Source organism: Diabrotica virgifera, chromosome 7 (genome assembly GCF_917563875.1).
Source record: "Diabrotica virgifera virgifera chromosome 7, PGI_DIABVI_V3a".
In the NCBI taxonomy this organism is placed as follows: domain Eukaryota; kingdom Metazoa; phylum Arthropoda; class Insecta; order Coleoptera; family Chrysomelidae; genus Diabrotica; species Diabrotica virgifera.
In genome coordinates, this window is record NC_065449.1 from 84,980,295 (window position 1) to 85,000,606 (window position 20,312).

The window sequence follows — 20,312 nt, forward strand, 5'->3', positions numbered from 1 at the left end:
TGTATTTAAATATCGGGCAACAAAACTCTCAATTTTGCTGATTGGGAATGGACAAAAGTGAATGGCACCTTGGTACCAAGCAAAATGACGGATATTCCTGCACCAGAAGAACTACTTAAAATGATATTTCGCAATTGCAAAAAAGGATGTGGTTCAACTTGTGGGTGTCGCAAACTTGGATTATATTGCAATCAATCTTGCGGTTCTTGCTCTGGTGACAGCTGCCAAAATTGTCCTCCTTTCAACCAAGAAGAAAAGGAAGTTGATGCAGAAGAAATATGCGAATTTGGAAGTTGAAGTTAAATTCTTGATACTTATATACTTTAAAAATCATAATAATTTTATACTTATTTTAATGTTGTAAAATAAATATTTTTCATTATCATCAAAATGTGAAGTTTAAAAAGTTTAATTTCCCTCAAACGTATATTTTTATGGGGTACAAATTTTGTAAATATATCATTATATCATAAGCAACAATTAATTTTCATTTTCTTAACGAATTCCATTACTTCAAGCTTTCAAAAAGATTTTTTCCCTAATTTTTATAAGGGGTAGTTTTTAGGGGTTGAACCAAATTAAAAACTTGTATATATAAATTTTTTTTATATTTAAATAATATAAATTTTTCCAATTTAAGATCGAAAATAAAATAATTTCATAATCTCAGCAATTTTTTTAATAACTGTATGAGGGGTAGTTTTTAAGGGTAGTTACATACAGGGTGTCCCGGAAAATAGTGCGTTCCTTAAAGGTATAGGTAGAAGGCACCATGTAGAACAAAAAACTCTTATAACATTTTTTTCTAAATGCAACCGTTTGACCAAAAAATTAAAATGTATTTTGGTAGGCAAATTTAAATCTGACAACTATGTGCGGTATGCAAATTTAAGCATAGACAGTCCCATGTAAATAAATAGATAGAAGATAGATAGTAAACAGGTTTTAAAGAATCCTGTTTAGTGTCAATGCCGAAAATGTTTTCGAATAGTGAGTGTATTACCTATTATGTTATTACCTATGAATGGTGTTTGTGAAAGGTTACTATTCGGTATAATAATTATTTTCAAGTAAGTACAACTTAGTTATTTCAGTTCACAAGTAAACAAACTACTGAGACATTATCTGGTGTATTTAAGTTCCACTGTAAACTATTAAAACTATGTAATTCAGTTAAAGCCCTCAGCAATACTCAGCATTCAACCCATTTAAACTTTACTAAATACATAATATTAGTTCAGTTAAAAGCTGTGTTTTTATGTTAAAAGATGTGTAATTTGTTTAAAATTATGCAATAGGTATTTCAATACATTTTAAAAGAAAATAATTTTAGTAGACAAATAGTAAATACATAAGTATTACCTACTATTAGGTTGGATTATTTTAAATACTGTAAATCACAATCACAAACGAGTTCTTATTATCTGTTATTATTCCGTAGTGCGTACGATGTTGCCAGTTTATTAAAATTTCCAAACATTAAAATACAGGTATATGGAAAACAATGTTAACTTTTTTTTGGAAACGGTTAACTTTAGAAAAAAATGGTATAGGACTTTTTTGTTCCAAATTGTGTATTCTCTCCATACCTTAAAGGAACGCACTATTTTCCGGGACACCCTGTATAAAAATATCGAACTATTGGTAACTGTAAAAAACAACAAAAATTTAACATGTTTAAACATATTGATGTCTATAACTGCTTCCATTTATTAATTTTCAATTTTTTTCTAAGTTTTATTCTTAGGGGTGGTTTTTGGTAGTTGCATTATTATTAAAATTAAGTGTCAGATTTCTTGTACTTGAAGGAAAGAAAATCTCATATTACGATTAAAAATAAAAAAAATTCATGTTTCTTGACCATATTTTTTAAATAATCTTTGTATGAGGGGTTGTCTTTAAGGGTTGGTGAGCTGTAAAATATCAAAATATTAAGGTCATGATTCAAAACAATCAATATTTAACATATTTGAACATAACTATAGCCATTACCGCTTTAATTCAATTAGTTTTCAATTTATTGGAGTAAGGGGTAGTTTTCACCCCTTAAAAATAAGTAGCATACTTTGCGACCAAGTCAGGTATGAAGAGGAGGGTAAAATGACCTTAATTCCAAATTTTCAAGAAGATCGATGAAGGGAATCAGAATTGTGAGGTTTAGATCCATTTTAAGCTTGAATGATTGTACTATTAGCTAAGGAAAATAAAATATCTTTACACACTTTAATATATACTTTTTTCACTTCCTTTATTCATTCAAGTGTGTACAAAATTTATCAGCCTTTCAACTGTTCATACAAAATGGACTGTTACAGTTGAAAGGTACATATTGGAGATCCTGGAGCAAAATATAATACCATTTGTCCCTTATATCGGCGAAAATTTCTTACTAATGCAAGATAATGCCGGACCTCACATTGCACAAATAGTCAGAAATTATCTAGAAGAGGTAGAAATTAACATTATAGAATTGCCAGCAGATAGCCCGGACTTAAATCCGATCGAAAATCTCTGGGATATCCTTGGTAGGCGATTAAGAGCGACACAGATCCAATCCAACAACTTACAGGAAATGGGAGAGAGGCTGATCCAGATTTGGGGAGAACTAGACCAAAATGAAATACGCCAATTCATTTTAAGTATGGACCGATGATGTGAGACTTTTAGGCTGCACATACATTGGATCCGTATTTCTAGGATCCGATCCGACGTCGGATTGAAAACAAACTCAAGGTACAGTAAAACCAATTTGTTTGCAACCGTGAGGAGAAGCGACGACAGATGTTCGTTTATGGGGTGCAAGTGACCTTGAGGGTTTTTGTTAACTCTGTATTAAAAAGCGTATTAAAGCGTATAATACCTGTAGCGTAGTGCGTAGTATTAAAGCGTAAATCGCGCGATATCGGATCGGGCTTCCCACTGCAGTGCAGGCACTACGCTTTAATACCTTGAGTTTGTGTTCATCCGACGTCAGATCGGATCGAATCGGAGAAATACGGATCCAATGTAGGTGCTCACTTATACCTGATAGAGGTAGAAACACTAGTTAACAAGACTTTTTTCATATTTTAGTTCACTTTTCTTACCATTATTTTTCTTAGAATGTTTTATTTTTGCTCTGTTGTACTTCAACCTAAACAACCTTGACAGTTTGCTATAATCTTCTTCTTTTTCTACGGCACTACAGCCCAAATTGAGCCTTAGCCTCCTTTATTTTTTGCCTCCACCCTTGCCTGTCTGTGGCTGCTCTTCTCCATACACGGACTCCTAAAAGGGCTTGTGCGTCGCTGTTTACTGTGTCTTCCCAGCGCTTTCGTGGCTTCCCAACCGGTCTCTTTCCTTGCATTCTAGCATTCAGTGCTCGTTTTGATAGCCCATCCTCTTCCATTCTTATCACATGTCCGGCCCATTGCAATCTTTGTATTCTAATGAACTCTGACAGGGGCGTTTCCTTATAAAGTTGATAAAGCTCGTTGTTGTATCGACTTCTGAAGATTCCGTTTTCCCTCACAGGTCCTAGTATTCTCCTAAGTACTTTCCTTTCGAATGTGTCGAGTTTGTTTTTGTATGTTTCTTTCAGGACTCAGGACCCAGGCTTCACTGCCATAGCATGTTATTGGTCGAATTAACGTTTTATAGATTCTCATCTTTGTATTTCGGTGGACACTTTTGGACCGAAATATATGGGAGAGGATAAAATAAGCTGTTTGCCTGCGTTATTCTCTTCCGCATTTCTCCATCTTCTGATCCGTCGGCATATATTTCTACTCCCAGGTATGTAAACTTTTCAACCGTTTCAATGTCATCTTCATGTATAATGTTTTCTTTCTGGGACTATATTTCTTCTCGTCTGAGTCATTATTTTTGTTTTCTCTGTGTTAATTTCCAGACCTAGCCTTTTTGTTTGTGTTTTTAACTCTGCATACATATGTTTCCTGTGCTCCTGTTGATGTTCTACTCATAAGATTAATATGATCAGCATAAGCGGCCAGTTGAACCGTTCGGTTGGTCAGTAGATTTCCTCGTCCAGTTTGCATTTGCCTAACCGCATACTCCAGTGCCAGGTTAAACAATGTTGGGGCCAGCCCATCTCCCTGCTTTAGTCCCTGTGAAATGTTGAAAAAGTCTGTCCGGTGGTTTTGTATTCGTACACATGCCTGAGTTTCATCCATTGTGGCTTTAATGAGTCTTATTAGCTTGTGTGGTATTGCCAATTCAGCCAATATATAGTATAGTTTGTTCCTTTTGACTGAGTCGTATGCCTGTTTGAAGTCTACAAACACGTTATGAACATCAACATCGTGTTCCCATGCTTTGCTCAAGATCTGTTTGACTGTAAATATTTGATCCAGTATCGATCTTCCCCGTCGGAAGCCCGTCTGATACTCTCCAATAATATTTTCTGCTAGTGGTTGGAGCCGCTGGTTTATAATATACCTGAGGACTTTATATGCTGTACATAGTAGAGAGATTCCACGGTAGTTTTTGCACTGGAGTTTGTCTCCTTTTTAATAGATCGGGCATACTATACTTTTCTTCCAGTCGTCGGGTATTTTCTCTTCTTGCCATACGTCTTTGATGAGCGCGTGGATGTGACTTGCTAGATGGACGCCACCTACCTTATATAGTTCTGCTGGTATTTCGTCAACTCCCGGAGCTTTATTGTTTTTCTGGGCCTTAATGGCTTCGAGAACTTTCTCTATGATTGGAGCTTCTACTCCATTCTCTTCTACGTAGATCATACCCATTTCATCTTCCATGTCTACTTGACTTCCAAGTAGTGTCTGAAAATAATGCTTCCAGGTTTCTGTGACTTTCTGTTGGTCACTGATTATTTGCCCACTTTCATCTTTACATAGACTTGTTTGAGGTTTATACCCACTTTTTATCTTTTTTAGGTATTCGTAAGCCCCTCTAATTTCGTTGTTTTTGAAATTTTCTTCCATTTTTTTCTATTTGTCCATTTTCATAGGCTCTCTTTTTATTTCTACATGTCTTGTCTGCTGTCCGTCTTGCGACTTCAAATAATGTTCGTCTTTCCCGTGTTCTTCTTGTTATGTACATTTTGTGTGCTTCATTTCTTTCCTCTATTGCTTGTCTGCACTCGTCATCAAACCATGCTGCTCTTCTCTCCTTTTTCTTGTTTCCCAGGGTGGACGCTGCTGCTGTCAGTACTGCTGTTTTGATATTAGTTTGCTATAATCTAATATTATAAAATCCTAAAAGTCACGCAGTCTGTCCGCTACGGTGTCGATATGTAAAACTTTGAATGACGTTTAATAAACGTCATTTTATTTTGTTATATCTTTTTATAACGGCTCCAGAATGACTGAATCGAATTAGCTAATTTCGATTTTAAAACATTTGTAGAAGTCCAAGGAAGGTTTAAAAGGTGAGAAAATGTGATGAAATTGCAAAGAAAATACACAATGGTACCTCGACATACGAGGGTAATTCGTTCCGTAACCTTGCTCGTATGTCAAAGCAATTTTCCCCATTGAAATTAACTGAAATGTCATTAATCCGTTCCAGCCCCAAAAAATCACCTTAGTTGTTTTTGTTAATTGTTTTCAAATAAAAAAATGGTTTTACAAGAAGAAACTTTACAAGCTTCTTCGAACCCATGGGTATAAAACTAAATGTGACACAACTTAAAGGGTATACGGGAAAAACCGGCTAAGTCCATTTTTGTAGAAATTACATTTTTTACTCCATCTTATAGTAAATTCCAGTTTACATCTTATGAAACCTTTAAACAAGACAATAACAAGACAAGTCACGAGAAAAAGCCCATAAATATATGCCCATACACGAGAAAAATAAGTTAAGTCCACGTGGTACAGGAAATCAACAAGCTAAGACCAAAACATCGAGACGCAACAGCTTCCTTATTTCTGTATCAATCAGACGGTCAGTCATAACAACGCCACATGCCATTACCCTTTAAAATACAATGCTGGATTCCCAGGGCTGCAACTATTGTACAAAGTTAAACTATTCGCAGAATGTGAAAAATATACCTTCTTTTATAGGTTTTTTGTTAGAAGTCTAAGACTCGAGCTAGCGACAAAGATACAACGGACTAAAGGTTAAAACATCCAATAACTCAAAATTGTTAACCTGTGACTTAGCCGGTTTTTTCTGTGTAATACCCTTCACTTTATCAAAAATACTTCGAAAACAAGCAAAACCGACAGACTGAGGTCTAGGTGTATACTAAAAATTTACACAGTGTAAATTACACAAAAATCGATAGTGCAATATGGTTGGGATGGGAACGCGGAATACGAATTTGTCTATTTAATTATTATGGCGGGGCCGTAAAGATCTATTACCGTAAAACTACCTTTTATTTTATAATACAAGTTAGAAGTAGGTAGTCAAAAAAAAGAGGCATGTATTTTAAAAAGCGGTTTATCGTATCTCAAATTTTGCTCTCATCTCAAAGCAAAACATCGCTTGCTCGGCGGCTCGTATCTCAAAACACTCTATATCTATATTAGGGCGCTCGTATATCGAGGTATTACCACTGTAATAAAAACAACAATGTTATTGTCATATACCAGGGGTGGCCAAGCTACTTGATAATCCGAGCCATTTTTCAAAATTTGAAATTTTTCGCGAGCCCCAATTAAACAATAATTATTTAAGAAGTGTAAAAAAGGTATTAAATTTTTCTCTCACTGTTTGGATTTCACGAATTTTAAAGTGAATTAAAATGGTTCACATACTGATGGTACTAATTCAGGATATTTCGATTCTTCATCACCCTTCCATCTTTTTCTGGGACGGCCTACTGATCTTCTATTGTCTCAAAAAACACTGTCTTTAACAAACTGTCTTCCTCTGAACTTACCACATGACCTGCCCAGCTAATCTTAGCTTTTATATTATGTCTGACGATGTTTTCAGTACCACATACAGTCACCAATTCAGCTTTGCGACAGCCTCTCCACTCTCCTGTCAATTTATCACCTTGAGGGCCAAATATCATTCTGAGAACTTTCCTTTCAAATACCAGCAGCTTATTTATTTCCCTCTAGTCCATGTTTCACTTCTATATGTAACCATTGGGCGAATAATTGGCATGTACAGTTTTAATTTAAATTGTCTCTTTAGCAACTTAGATCTTAATAATGATGATAGGAGTGACTACCGCCCATAGCTATTTAAACTCTTTTACTACTTCGAAGTTGTGGTCATTAATATGTATGTTCTGCCTAACTCTTGCTATTGAATTTTTGGTTACTAGCATTGTATTTCGTCTTCTCTTTATTTATTCGAAGGACCAGACTACCTGTTTCTTCCTAGAGTTGTGAAGACACCTCTCTCACGTCTCTTGTAGAATGAGTGAATGCCCCTATACTAGATCATCAGCAAAGGCCAACAATAGTTTTGATCCTTGATTCGCAAGTCCCCCGATCAGGTCAGATGATATTTTACTTATATTACCTACATATTCTAAGGCCAAATTGAATAACAACGGTGATAAGGGGTGTCCTTGTTCTGATATTACACTTAGTCTTTTATATTTGTTGTCAGTAATTTAAGATATTTTGAAACACAGAAATTAAAAGTAATGTAGGTACGCTGATTGAGATCCACAGTTTGGCCACCCCTGTCATATACACACAGTTATAATAATTATTATATTCCTTTAGATTTACGTCACTAAACCTGCGGCTAACTTCGGGTCCATTTAGTTTTTTACCTTTCCCGTCAAATCCTTTGTTTGAATTTAGAATAATTATTTCATTAAATTTATAATTATTATTAAAACGTATTGCGTTAATGCACACACTTGAATTTAACTTTATCGCAGAGAAAATGTTGAAAAATAGTTTTCATTATTGTAAGTAAACAATGTTTTAAATTTGTTGTTAAATTATAAACATATTTTCTGTATATTAATTTCCGATATTGTCAAAAATAGAAATATCCTTGAGCAAGGAGCACATTTTTTACACACCTCCTATACAACTAATAAAATTTGAAAATATCTGATGTGATATTGTAAAGACCTTCTTCCTTAGGCTTCTACAAATATTTCAAAATCAAAAGTAGCCAAATCAATCCAGTCCTTCTCGAGTTATAAAAGTAATATATATCGAAGTATAAAGTAAAAAAATATATATATAAAAAAATAAGTCAGGAAAAAATTGAGGATGTCAGAAAAAATTGGAAGGAGATACGATACACAAAAATTGAGTGCAGTAACTGTAGAAAGCAATACGGAACTTGCACATTTTTTTATTACATAATAATGTTCAGTTTTGTTTAAAAATGAGATTTCCAAAATTTCACGCTTCAAAAACTCATAATAACTTAGAAATACAAGTTTAAAATCTTCTGTGATTTAAAATAGTTCAGACGGCCCGTGACGTCACATAGTTTTACTGTATGGGTATGTTTATGGTTATATTTAGGTATATTCTACTTCTCCTTCTTTAGATTATTGGCCTCCACCTACTTGGGTATTTGGCCAGCTCATCGTCGTCGCGGAATAAGGGAAAAATATTTATATTCTAATGACATTTATCGTATGTCATTGTAATAATATATACTAGTTTGTTGAGATTGGAGTTTGATACGGTTTTTAAAGGAAAGGAAAGAAGGTTTACTATGGAAAATAAAACCATTTTGTAAAAGTACAAGCTTTCTATGAATAGTTCAAACGATCAAAAACACTTGTGACGTCACATAACTGTATTTTCTACTGACGTTTATAATGTCTAATTGTTCTGTTGTAATTTATAGCATTTTTTTCGAATTTAAAATTTTATGCAAGTTCCCTATTGATTGTATTCCCCGTCACATGGCGACGGGCAAAATCACTAGTTACTAATAAAATGTAGAATAAATCAGGGGAACTTTCTTTTTTATTCTGCGTGCGTTAATTTCTTGGAGAAGTGTAAGAAAGTGTAATTTTCTAGTAATATTTGTTATACAAACCTCGTTCTAGCATTTCTATGAGCCTTCGGAGAACAAACGGAACAAGAATCATCAGAACAGCTACTGATAGAGCTGTTCGAAACGGATCTTCTCTTCAGATGTCTCGATGATGGTGGATCCCTCGGTGATGGCGGAGAACGCGGCCTGCCACCTCCAGGCACGTGTCTTCTATATGAAGGCGGTGGCGATCTACGACGAGCATGAGGCGAGGAAGATCGAGAACGAGAGCGGGTGCTACGCGGAGGCGGCGATCTCGGGGAGCGGGGCGAGCGCGCAGAGCGTCCTCCGTACATTGCCGGCGACGTGCGACGCATCGAGGTCGGCGAAGTGCGGCGACCTGTTGCGGGTGAAGAGCCGTGACCAAACGACCGCGAGCGACTTCGTCTACCGTTGGACGATGGAGACGACGAACCGTCGATATAGAGAGATTGATAGCCGCTGTGGCGCCACCTGAAACAAACGAATGCGTTTAGAACAACCTTTAAAATGTAACGTATATTACACTCTCATGGACAAAAATATCGAATATTTTGAAACAATCACGTGAAGTGAAATTTGTTTGTGCTACAATCATTAGTCCTCTCAGTATAATAGTAATAGTCCAGGGCGCATCTGTTAAAATATTAGTACATTTGGATGTTGAGGGGTGACTCATATTTTTTTGCAGAAATTGTTTGAAAATAACTCATATAATGATAATTGAGTTATCCTCCCAGTCAAAAAGGTCCGGAACATTGTTTAAATAATCAAAATGTCAAATATGAAGGAAAGATTCGATTTTACCCAGAAAAACTTTCTGATATAATAAAACAATATTGTAAATTTCATTAAGATAGGTTCAATAGATTTTGCAATCCAGCTTTCGCAACAAAATTGTATTTTTTTAAAATGTTGCACGACTGAAAATAAATCAGATAGCAAGTTTATTTTTTTACATATAGAAGAACACTGTACCTTTCATTTGCAATTTGCAAAATTAAAATCGGTTAATTAGCAAGGCGTCAGGAATTTTTTTAAAAAAACATTAATTTTTTTGCTTATAAACAAAGAAAATATCTTTCAAACTACGCAATTAAATTTATAAAAGCTCGTTGGAAAGATCTAAAAATACTAATTTATTGAGCTGAGAAAAAAAATGAAATCTAACTTTCAAAATGGAAAAATAAAAAAATTGCATTATCTTGGGTTCTAGTGAAACGATTTTTATCATTTTTTAAAACTGATATAACTCGAAGCGAAAATCACAAATAACATATTGATAAATTTTAATTTTTAGTATATTTCGACATAAATAAATTTGTTTATTGCAAAATAAAAACACATACTTCTGTCCTTTGAAATAATACTTTTTTTAGCAAAACCTTTCTTTGTTCATATATTTTAAGTTAGAGAATAAAAGTTTATTATTTTTAAAAATATGCAATTGTTTAAACAATATTTCACAAACAATAATCAAATTAGTTTGCTTTTTGTGGAATTAAAATATTAAACAAAATATAGAGTCAGATTATTTTCTTATTAGATATTAGATAAAGATTGGTAGAAATATTGTTGGAAATCAACTTGTGTAAATCGAATATTTTACATTTTCCAAAAATAGAAGATATAATTTTTCATTACAATGCTAAAATAGTTACACTTAAGTACTTTTGTTTTTTTAAGTACTTTTAGTTGCTTTTAAAAACTTTAAAAATTCACTACAAGCATAAACTTTTGTCTCTGTTCTCAAAACAATAAAAACTAAAACAACAACTTAACAACTATTAACAACAACACATTTTTTTGTCCACAGCCGCAATATTCGATAATTTTTGACTGGTCATTGGAATGCCCAATCAGAGCAAACGTATCCGCTGTCCTGTGCGTAGCAACAAAAATTAATGTTTATTTAAAAAAAATCCTGACGGCGTGGTAATTAACCGATTTTAATTTTGCAAATTGTATATTAAAGGTACAGTGTTCTTCTATATGTAAAAAACATTTCAACTTGCTATCTGCTTTATTTTCAGTCCAAGCAATATTTTGAAAAAATGCATTTTTTTGCGAAAGCTGGATTGCCAAATTTATTTTGCAAAATTTATTAAACCGATCTTAATGAAATTTACAGTATTGTTTTATTACAACATAAAGTTTTTCTGGGTGAAATATGAAGGTTCCAAGTGTAGCATAAATGGTTGAAAAAAGTAAAATGCTAATACTGGTTTTTTATGTTTTTTTTTTCGCAATTATTGCTATTTTGCATGGGTGACAATTTTAAAAAATTTTAACCAATCCTATCTTGTAGGAAATTTAATTACGCAACTTTTATGTCAGTGTAACTTTTCTCGGAAATGAATACTTTTAAAGTTACAATCAAAAAACGAAGAAAAAAATCGAATTTTTCCTTCATTTTTTGACATTCTGATTATTTAAACAATGTTCAGGATCTTTTTGAGTGAGAGGATAACTCTATTATTATATGTGTTATTTCCAAGCAATTTCTGCGAAAAAATATGAGTCACTTCTCAACATCCATCACAAAACAGATGCGCCCTGGACTATAATAGGATTTCTGTTCCGAATGCCATATTTTAATAGTACATTATATACCGCGGGACTGAAGTAGTACATTTAATCCTGAAGGTAAAGTTTATGGCCCGACCGCAGGGAGGGCCATAATTTACCTGAAGGATTAAATGTACTTCAGTCGCAAGGTATATACGATACTTTTCGTACTTCCGGTATGATTTTATTAATTATTTCAATAATTTCAATCAGTTTTTTCTCTCTTCAACTCATTTAATAAACTGTCTTTAAAATAAGTTACCATAGTAACATTGCGTTGTGACAGTTATAATTTAGAAACATTGTCATTACTAGTGTCATTGTAAAGAAACATTGTTATTGATAATTATTGGTATCATGAGTGAAGAAGGTGTATCATGTGAAGGAAAGACTGGTCAATATGACGAACTGTCACAATATTAATTTGAATATTAACGTTAATTACCATTCTAATTAATTATATTTTTCAATAAAATATCCCTTAAATTCGTTTGTTTGTGATTTAATCGTTCCGGGAGTTTCGTCAATATTTAATCCCGGAGGGATTAAATGTGACACTTTAGTACCTGTCACAAGGGAGTGAAGTTGTCACTTTAGGCCCGGAAGTACGAAATAGTATATTATGCAACGAACATTTAATGATGGTCATTATGAAGCGAGTATGAGGGATACGGAACGAGCCGCTTAGCAGCGAGTTTCATATTGAATACGAGTTTCATAATGATAATTAAATGCAAGTTGTATACACGATTTTTTCTATGATCATTCGCAACAAAAAATATATTCAAATTTATTAATTTTGTAACGCAAACAAATTAAGTAGTTTGTCAGTTTGTTTACATATTGAGAACTGGCAAAGCCTATGTATTTGACTCGACATTGGTCACTGCAGGTGTGCCATCTTCATCGCGATTCTATTGGTTAAAAATCTGCATCATAATGAAAATATGTATCATAATGAAGTTCATTATGATACAGGTAGTGAAATCATAATTATTGATATATTATAGTATGAGAATAGAAAAAAATATATAAATGCTCAAACGGATTTATCTGATATCGAGCTATGGTCATATATTATCAGAAATGGACTGAGAACCCGGGATGCACTCTTTGCACTAAAATGTATTATTGCAGAAATGCCGAGATCAAAGGAAAGACGTCTTTGTTGTATTTATTGACTATGAAAAAGCCTTTGATCGAGTACAGCATCACAAAAATTAAAATATTAAAGGATAAAGGAGTTGATAGTCAAGACGTACGAATCCTACAAAAAATGATACTGGTGTCAAACAGCTGCAGCTTGCATAAATGGTAAATCAACAGAAATTGGTAAAATACAAAGAGGTGTCAGGCAGGGTTGTATACTGTCCCCACTGTTGTTCAATTTATATTCAGATAGAACATTTAAAGAAGTGATGCTGCGATACATAATTTGGAATGGTGCGTGAAAGCATTGATTAATAAACACATAGATACCTCACCTTAAGGTAAAACCGAATTCAGTGTTAAACTCCGCCCACTTACACCTCTTTGCCCCTCAAGTCTAAGTACTACCTGACTGGACGGTGGCGACATTTATTGAAATTGTTGCCAAGATTGAAAAATAAATTTGAGTTGCTTGGCTAGCGTAATAGACAACGATATCAGGGTAGTATTCAGCATTTTCACAACTAATTTTAACGAGCTTGTAGCTTGTAATCTCTATTTTGGAATTCCTATTTTACTTCAGATAAAACGCTAAATATTGATTAATAAAAATAGTGAAGATGTTTCCTAAAAATGATTTAATTATTAATACACTACAAAAAAACAACAAAATAGAAAATACATAATAAAATTAGCAGTGATAATTGACATGTAAATTATTTTTTGCAATTTGCATTTTTTTCAATTTCTTTCCAGATCTAACCCGTTCACTCAAGGTAAAATATTGCAAAACCTCCGAATTTTAAAGAATCCATTTTATTGGCATGAAATTTGGTATACACATAGCTAAAATATCAAAGAAAAAAGTGATATTGTGCCACTGTGTGCTTTTGCACTGGGGTTAAGTATCACTCCTTCTCGGGAGTGAAAAAATATACGTTCAAGATAAGTCCAGAATTGGATAAACTGATTAATACTAACAACTTTTGGTCCATAGAGTTTTTTCAATAAGTCAATACTTTTCGAGTTATTTTCGGGTAAATATGATTTTCGCAAATTACTCAATAAGTAAGTATTTAATCGAAAAAAAAAAAAAGGTATATGTAGCAGAAATACCTATAGTTTTTAAAAAAGTAAAAAAGTGGTATACGTATGAAGTCTGTAGATCCAGCAGAAACAGAGTAGTAGGTATTGAAAAGTGTGTCTTTATTCGTCAAATTCCAAATCGAATATTTCAACGTGAAATAACCAAGAAATGAAGAACTTTTCGGGAAAAACTACAACTTTTTTTAGTGTTAAAAAAAAAGTTTATCTTTATTTTTGTTTAAGTTTCTAGCATCGAAGTAAGCAAGATATGGTCAAAATAAATTTGGCCCCATTTTTATTTTTGGTACAAAAGTCGTGAAAATCACCCCCTAATTAGCATCCGAAATTAAATGAATAGAAACGGCCTTACAATTTACTTAACTTGTTTATTTTTTATATTGTCTGTAAGTTCCATCTAATTAAAGCGCCTATTTTTGAAAAAATTGGTTTTAAAGTAAAAAAGAATTTTTTGAAATTCTGAAAAAAGCACTTTTTAGACTATAAAGGGGGTTTTGCTTTTCTGAATATTTTATATTTTTTGTTTTTTTTAAGACAAAAATAGGTTAAAATATGGCTGTTAAAAATTTTCCAAAACTTACAGATCATAGAAACAGCTTAATTTTTTTAATTATTCCACGTTTAAATATTCGATTTGGAATTTGATGAATTAGAACCCACTCTTCCTGAACTACAACTCTGTTTCTACTGGGTCTACAAACTTCATACGTTTATTATATACAACTTCATACCATTCTGCACTTTTTTTATAAGATAGGTAAATTTTTGTTAACAATATTTAATTTTTCGATCAAATACTTACCTACATTTTGAGTTATTTGCGAAAAACCGTGTAAAAAGGTGTTTTTTTTTTTGTTGAAAAATGAATATGTTCACTTGCAAATTATTCGAAAATTCTTGACTTAGTGGAAAAAACTTTATAGAACAAAAGGTGCTTAGCATTACTCATTTTAATACCGGACTTATTTTGAACCTATATAAATTAGGGGCAAAACCCGTGAGTAAATGGAATAATTACTCCTACATATTTAGTGATGGCGCGAAATGTCACATAAAAGTAACGTCATCGTTCAGAAAAAAATTCAGTTATGTTATAAAACTAAACAATAATACTAGAATATGTACTAGGTATATTAGAGGTACTCAAATACCTGCATTTTTAATTTACCGGAAATAAAAATTAGCTATATATTTTTTTCTGAGAGTACCTAACATTGTAGGTATTACAAAAAATTGACAATTTGTCTAGAAATGGTAAAATAGAAGTCAATTATATTTTGTACAAAATAAGAAATAGTATAGAGGTGAAATGAAATCGATAGGATCTACTGTTCGAAGGCATACTTTTTACATTTAACAGAACAGAGCTACTAGGTCTGGATCCCGCGTATGAAAAAAAAGTTGATTAATAGCAAGCTGAAAATTTGTTAATAGCTTAAGGGTGTCTAGTCGGTTAAACTTTGATATATGGAAACACTGGAACAGGGGCAGTTTTAATTGTGGAACAGGTTAAAAATTTGGAACGGTCAGACAACGAAAACGGCACATTTATTTTGTCCGACAGAACAGACTTAAACTCTCCGATCAGAGATTAAACTCTCATGCAAAAATCAGACTGCTATTTATCACCTGTCATAATTCCTGTCATTTGACAAATTCTACATGTTCCACTCATTAAAACGCCCATTTGGTGATAAATAGCAGTCTGATTTTTGCATGAGAGTTTAATCTCTGTTCGGAGAGTTTAAGTCTGTTCTGTCGGACAAAATACATGTGCCGTTTTCGTGGTCTGACCGTTCCAAATTTTTAACCAGTTCCACAATTAAAACTTCCCTTGTTCCAGTGTTCCCATATATCAAAGTTTGTCCAACTAGACACCCTTAAGCTATTAACAAATTTTCAGCTTGCTATTATCCAATTTTTTTTTTCATATGTGGGATCCAGACCTATACGGCCGGTGAACGGCATGATCACTGGCATCATACGTCAGAGCACGCGGGTTCAAGCCCTGCAAACGACAATCAATTTTTCATTTCTAAAAATGATAAGAGCCGTTTCACCGTACCTCGGGAGAGCACGTTAAGCCGTCGGTCCTCCTGGGCTAGTGTACATCGACAATAGTTACTTGAAATAGGTTAAAGATGTAAATGGCGCCGGAACAATCCGAAAGGATCTCTCCGGCAAAAATGCCCTACGATATTATTATTATTTCATTTAACAATTTCTGAGGACCTTTCTGATGGAATTACTTCAAAGAGGTATTTTGAAAGCAGATAGTGATGTGTACCAAATACAATGGATTATATTTTTCCTTGACAAAACACCACAAGTTGTCAACGTTTAAATGAATAATATTGATAAAATGACAGGGAATTTCCAAAATATAAATAGCCGAGGACATCCAATTCTTTCATTTTGAGTTTTAAATATGCAGGTTTTTATCAAGAATTTTATAAAAAAAGTTTTCAATAATCGCTCACCCGGAAGAAAAGTAACACACCTCAAAAAAATGCATAATTCAGATCTTGTTAAATTGACTATTTATTGTATTATATTCATATTTGTTATCCGACGCCCTGAAGGGCACTAAGGATTATGAGAAAGAAGAAGAAGAATATTCATATTTGTTAACTTTACTTTTATCGAAAATAAGTAATTTTATGTTTTTTGTTTGCTTTCATTAATGTTATACCACTGACAAGCTTTTAACAGTTTGAATTTCACTAAGAATTTTATATTTTTCCTTTTATGGTCTTTACAGTTTTCAAGCCAATTTTTAGTTAATAAAATATGCTTAGCCAAATAGGTTTCAATATTGTCAAAAACTGCATTACCTACTTTAAATGAATTAAAGGCCCCGTGAAACTTTTTCTAACATTATTGTAGTAATAATAACAAACAAATCTGATTATCTCTGAAGAATCTTTATTCATGTGCACCATATTCTCTAAGAAGTAAAATTAATTCGTATTTCTGTAATAGTTTTAGTGTCTTGCAAATCTTCATGGCATTTAATCCAATTGAAATTCTTTATAATTTTATAGTAAATATAACCAGTAACATGCACATGTATCAGCACACGTTTCTAAATTTGTGGTTGTTGTCTTAAATTCCGCTTTAACTTATCACAGCACAATACGCAGCTAATAGAAGGTAATACACATATAGGGTAAGTTCGGCTCTGACGCCACTGTTAACTACTCGCAAGTCAGACAGCGACTGAGAAATCTCGATACGGTTTTCGAGTAGCGCCATCTAGTTGCCGATACGTCTTTCGGTTACCAGGAGGTGAGCTATCTATGGGTAAGTTTATAATCAATGGTGAAAGTTAATGGAATTATGATGAATACAATCAGATAATATGCAGACGACACAGTTATTTTACGTGATATGAATGGAATATGTACAATGCTTTTTAAATGCCACCGACACAGTGGGAAGAGAATTTGGCCTAAACATAAGCTAAAAACAAAATACATGGTGTTTAGCCGTTTGGCACATCAAGATTCACGGTTATATGTTGCTTGTCATATAATTTAGAGTACCCAGATTTAAATATCTTGATTGCCATAATACTGAACAACTAGATCCAGATAAAGAAATAAAAATGTAGAATGGAGATAGCCCACACAACATTTTTAAAAATGAGGTCAGTCCTCTTATACAGTGTCGAAGCATGGACATTAAAAATATCCACCATTAATCGGTTGGAGGCCTTTGAAATGTGGCTGCACAGATGTACACTAAAAATGCCATGGACGGCTATGCTGACAAATGTGGCAGTCCTTAAGAGAGCAAATGCTGCTCGCAAGCTGCTTTATAACATCAAATGTAGAAAGATGGCCTATTTTGGACACATAGTAAGAGGAGACCAATATAATACTCTTCAATTTATTATGATGGGTAAAATCTAAAGACATAGGGGAATTGGTAGAAAACATGCCTCTTGGTTGAGGAATACCAGGGAGTGGACAGGAATAAAGAAAGCAGAGCAACTATTTAGATTAGCTTGAGACAGAGACAATTTCGCCATGTTAATCGTTAATGTCAATGGAACTTGATAGGGCATGTTAAGAAGAAGAGCTGTGGTGGCCAATATAATTTTTTAAATTATGTCTCATCAAGGTAAGTATTCACTATTCTAGCGACATGAGGACATGCATGAGGATGAACCTGTCATAAATATCCAATATGGTTGGCAAATGGCAAAACACAATCTAAAAGGTTTTTAATGTACATGTGAGCTGTCATTCACCCAATCACCTCCACAAGTTCGGTACATCCTTTCCAAGCAATATCGCTTCATAACACTATGTCGCTTTGTATGAGGTTACAACTGATATACTGTTCCCCAACTTTTCTTTAAACAAAGTTTCATCAATGTCGTCTCCACATGGTGAACTGTATGCCAATTGTAACCAGTTGTGGCGGCATATTGCTATGGAGCGGTATTCCTTGAACTTGTGGAGATGATAGGTGAATGACAGCTCACATGTACATTGAAAGCACTTTAGAACATCATGTCTTGCCATTTGCCAACCATATTGGATATGACAGATCCATGCATAGTGAAGTTACCTTGATGATATTAAATTTAAAAAATTATATTGCCACCATACAGCCCATATCAGATTTAAATCCGATCGACCATTTATACACATTAAAACATCGCATTCGGAATAGAAATCCTATTCCTATGGCACTGGGAGAGCTAAGGAGAGCAGCACAAAAAATTTCACTTCACATGATAATTTAAAAATATTCGATATTTTTGTCCATGTGTGTAATTTATACTGATGAATAAAATTATGCCTTAAATGTCTAAAGTAGGTATTGGTAAATTATTTTCAAGGCATTTTTTTCGCCAAACGTTTTCCCAAAATTAATAAATTCGACTTGAAACGTTTACCATAATAGAGTCTAGCCTGGCCGGTTAGGATAGTGAAAAATGACCCCAGCGATATTCCAAAAATAAAAATACACAAACATTTTTAGATCCTTATACCCAAACATAATATCAGTTCTATTTTTTCATTTTGTAGGGTTTTTTATTACCTGCAAAATGGTATTTTTTACAAAATAGTTGGCGCAAAATTTCAAATTTTTAAATTTCCTTTAAAAAAATTGGCTCAAAGGGAACGCCGAAAAAAAAATTACTTTTTGGCTGTCAAATTATCTTCTTGGAGTTTTTCAAGATTTGTATAGGTGCTTATCATGGTCAAAATAACAAAAAATAATTTTTTATGCATTTTTCGGTATTTTCTTTAACCGTTGTGACTCGGATTCAGTTTTAAAATCTTTGCCTTGATTTTCTTCAAGTACATCCCAAAAAAGAAGCAAAAAAATCTTTAGTTTAAAAAGAAATTTAAAAACGTTAAAAAATTTGAATTTTGCGACAAAAGTTTTGTAAAAAATACCATGGATTTTCTTTGAGCTTATGTTTGGTTGTAGGGGTCTAAAAATTTTTTTTGGGCGAGTACTTTTAGAGGTAGAACATGGTATTTTTATTTTTGGAATATCGCCGGGGAGTTTTTCACTAGATGAACCGGCTAGACACTTTATCTTAGATACTTTTCTTTAAGGGAGACCGAAACTTATTAGTTTCGCAAAATCAACCATGAGAACGCTGCTTACTAATAATACAGTCTATTCCACGAATATTCGACTGTATATTATTGTAATTAAAAATTATATTTAAAAGAAGTGTTAAACTAAAGTGGTACAGATCATTTCTACAGTCTATTCCATGAATATACGACTGTATATTATATTTAAAAATTGTATTATTAAAAATAAAATTAATAATTAAAAATTCCAAAACAGTCGTATATTCATGGAATAGACTATAGATAATAATTCTCCCTAAAATCGTCTTAGACCACAAGTGAAAAGTATATATGAGGCCCTTAGAACACAAGGTGTGTAAGTGCATGCAAAGTTTTGAGAAAACTTTGTGCAAAGTTAGACAAATTTAAAAAATCTATGTAGGTACTACTTGGCATGTTTTTAATGACATGTCATTTTTGATCATGTTATTTCTAGTTATGTAGAAAGTTTAAAAAGCCACCATGTTTTCTATGTGTGTTGGGAGTCCATTTTTGTATTTAACCCAATTTCCTAAAAATTGTCGCTTACACCCCTGGTGTTCTAGGGGCCTCTTATGTACTTTGATCCATAGACATAGTCATAATAAACCAGATGTAGAACTGGAGGACAATATTTATTTATAACAATTTTTTAAAGTTTATTGCGCATGTTGTCCATTAGGTGGAAGCAAATAAGCGGACAAAAATGTAAACATTTCGCAGACCATTCTACAAAAATCTAAGATTTGACTCACTCTGAGCTTCTTCTAGTGTCATTTCTATTATATTCTTCAACTTTTGTTCTAATACTGTTTCATATACTTTCAACGCCGTACATAGTAATTCCTCTATAATTGTTACATTCTTTGGTATCTCCTTTCTTACGTATGGGCAGTATTACTCCCATCTCCCAGTCGGACGGTATTTCTTCTTTATTCCATGCCTCATTGCATATTTCTCTGAGTAGTTTTCTACTTT

The 20,312-nt window shown here is 33.2% G+C and overlaps 1 protein-coding gene across 10 annotated transcripts in view; it reads right to left on the reverse strand.

The window, feature by feature from the left end:
• Positions 1-20,312, reverse strand: part of LOC126887699 (serine/arginine repetitive matrix protein 1) — an 88,879-nt gene that overhangs the window by 55,114 nt on the left and 13,453 nt on the right. For all 10 annotated transcript variants that reach the window (XM_050655363.1, XM_050655367.1, XM_050655366.1 and 7 more), the window contains one exon: positions 8,953-9,402. In XM_050655363.1, the coding sequence (XP_050511320.1) occupies positions 8,953-9,402 (450 nt within the window). The remainder of the gene's footprint in view (positions 1-8,952; positions 9,403-20,312) is intronic.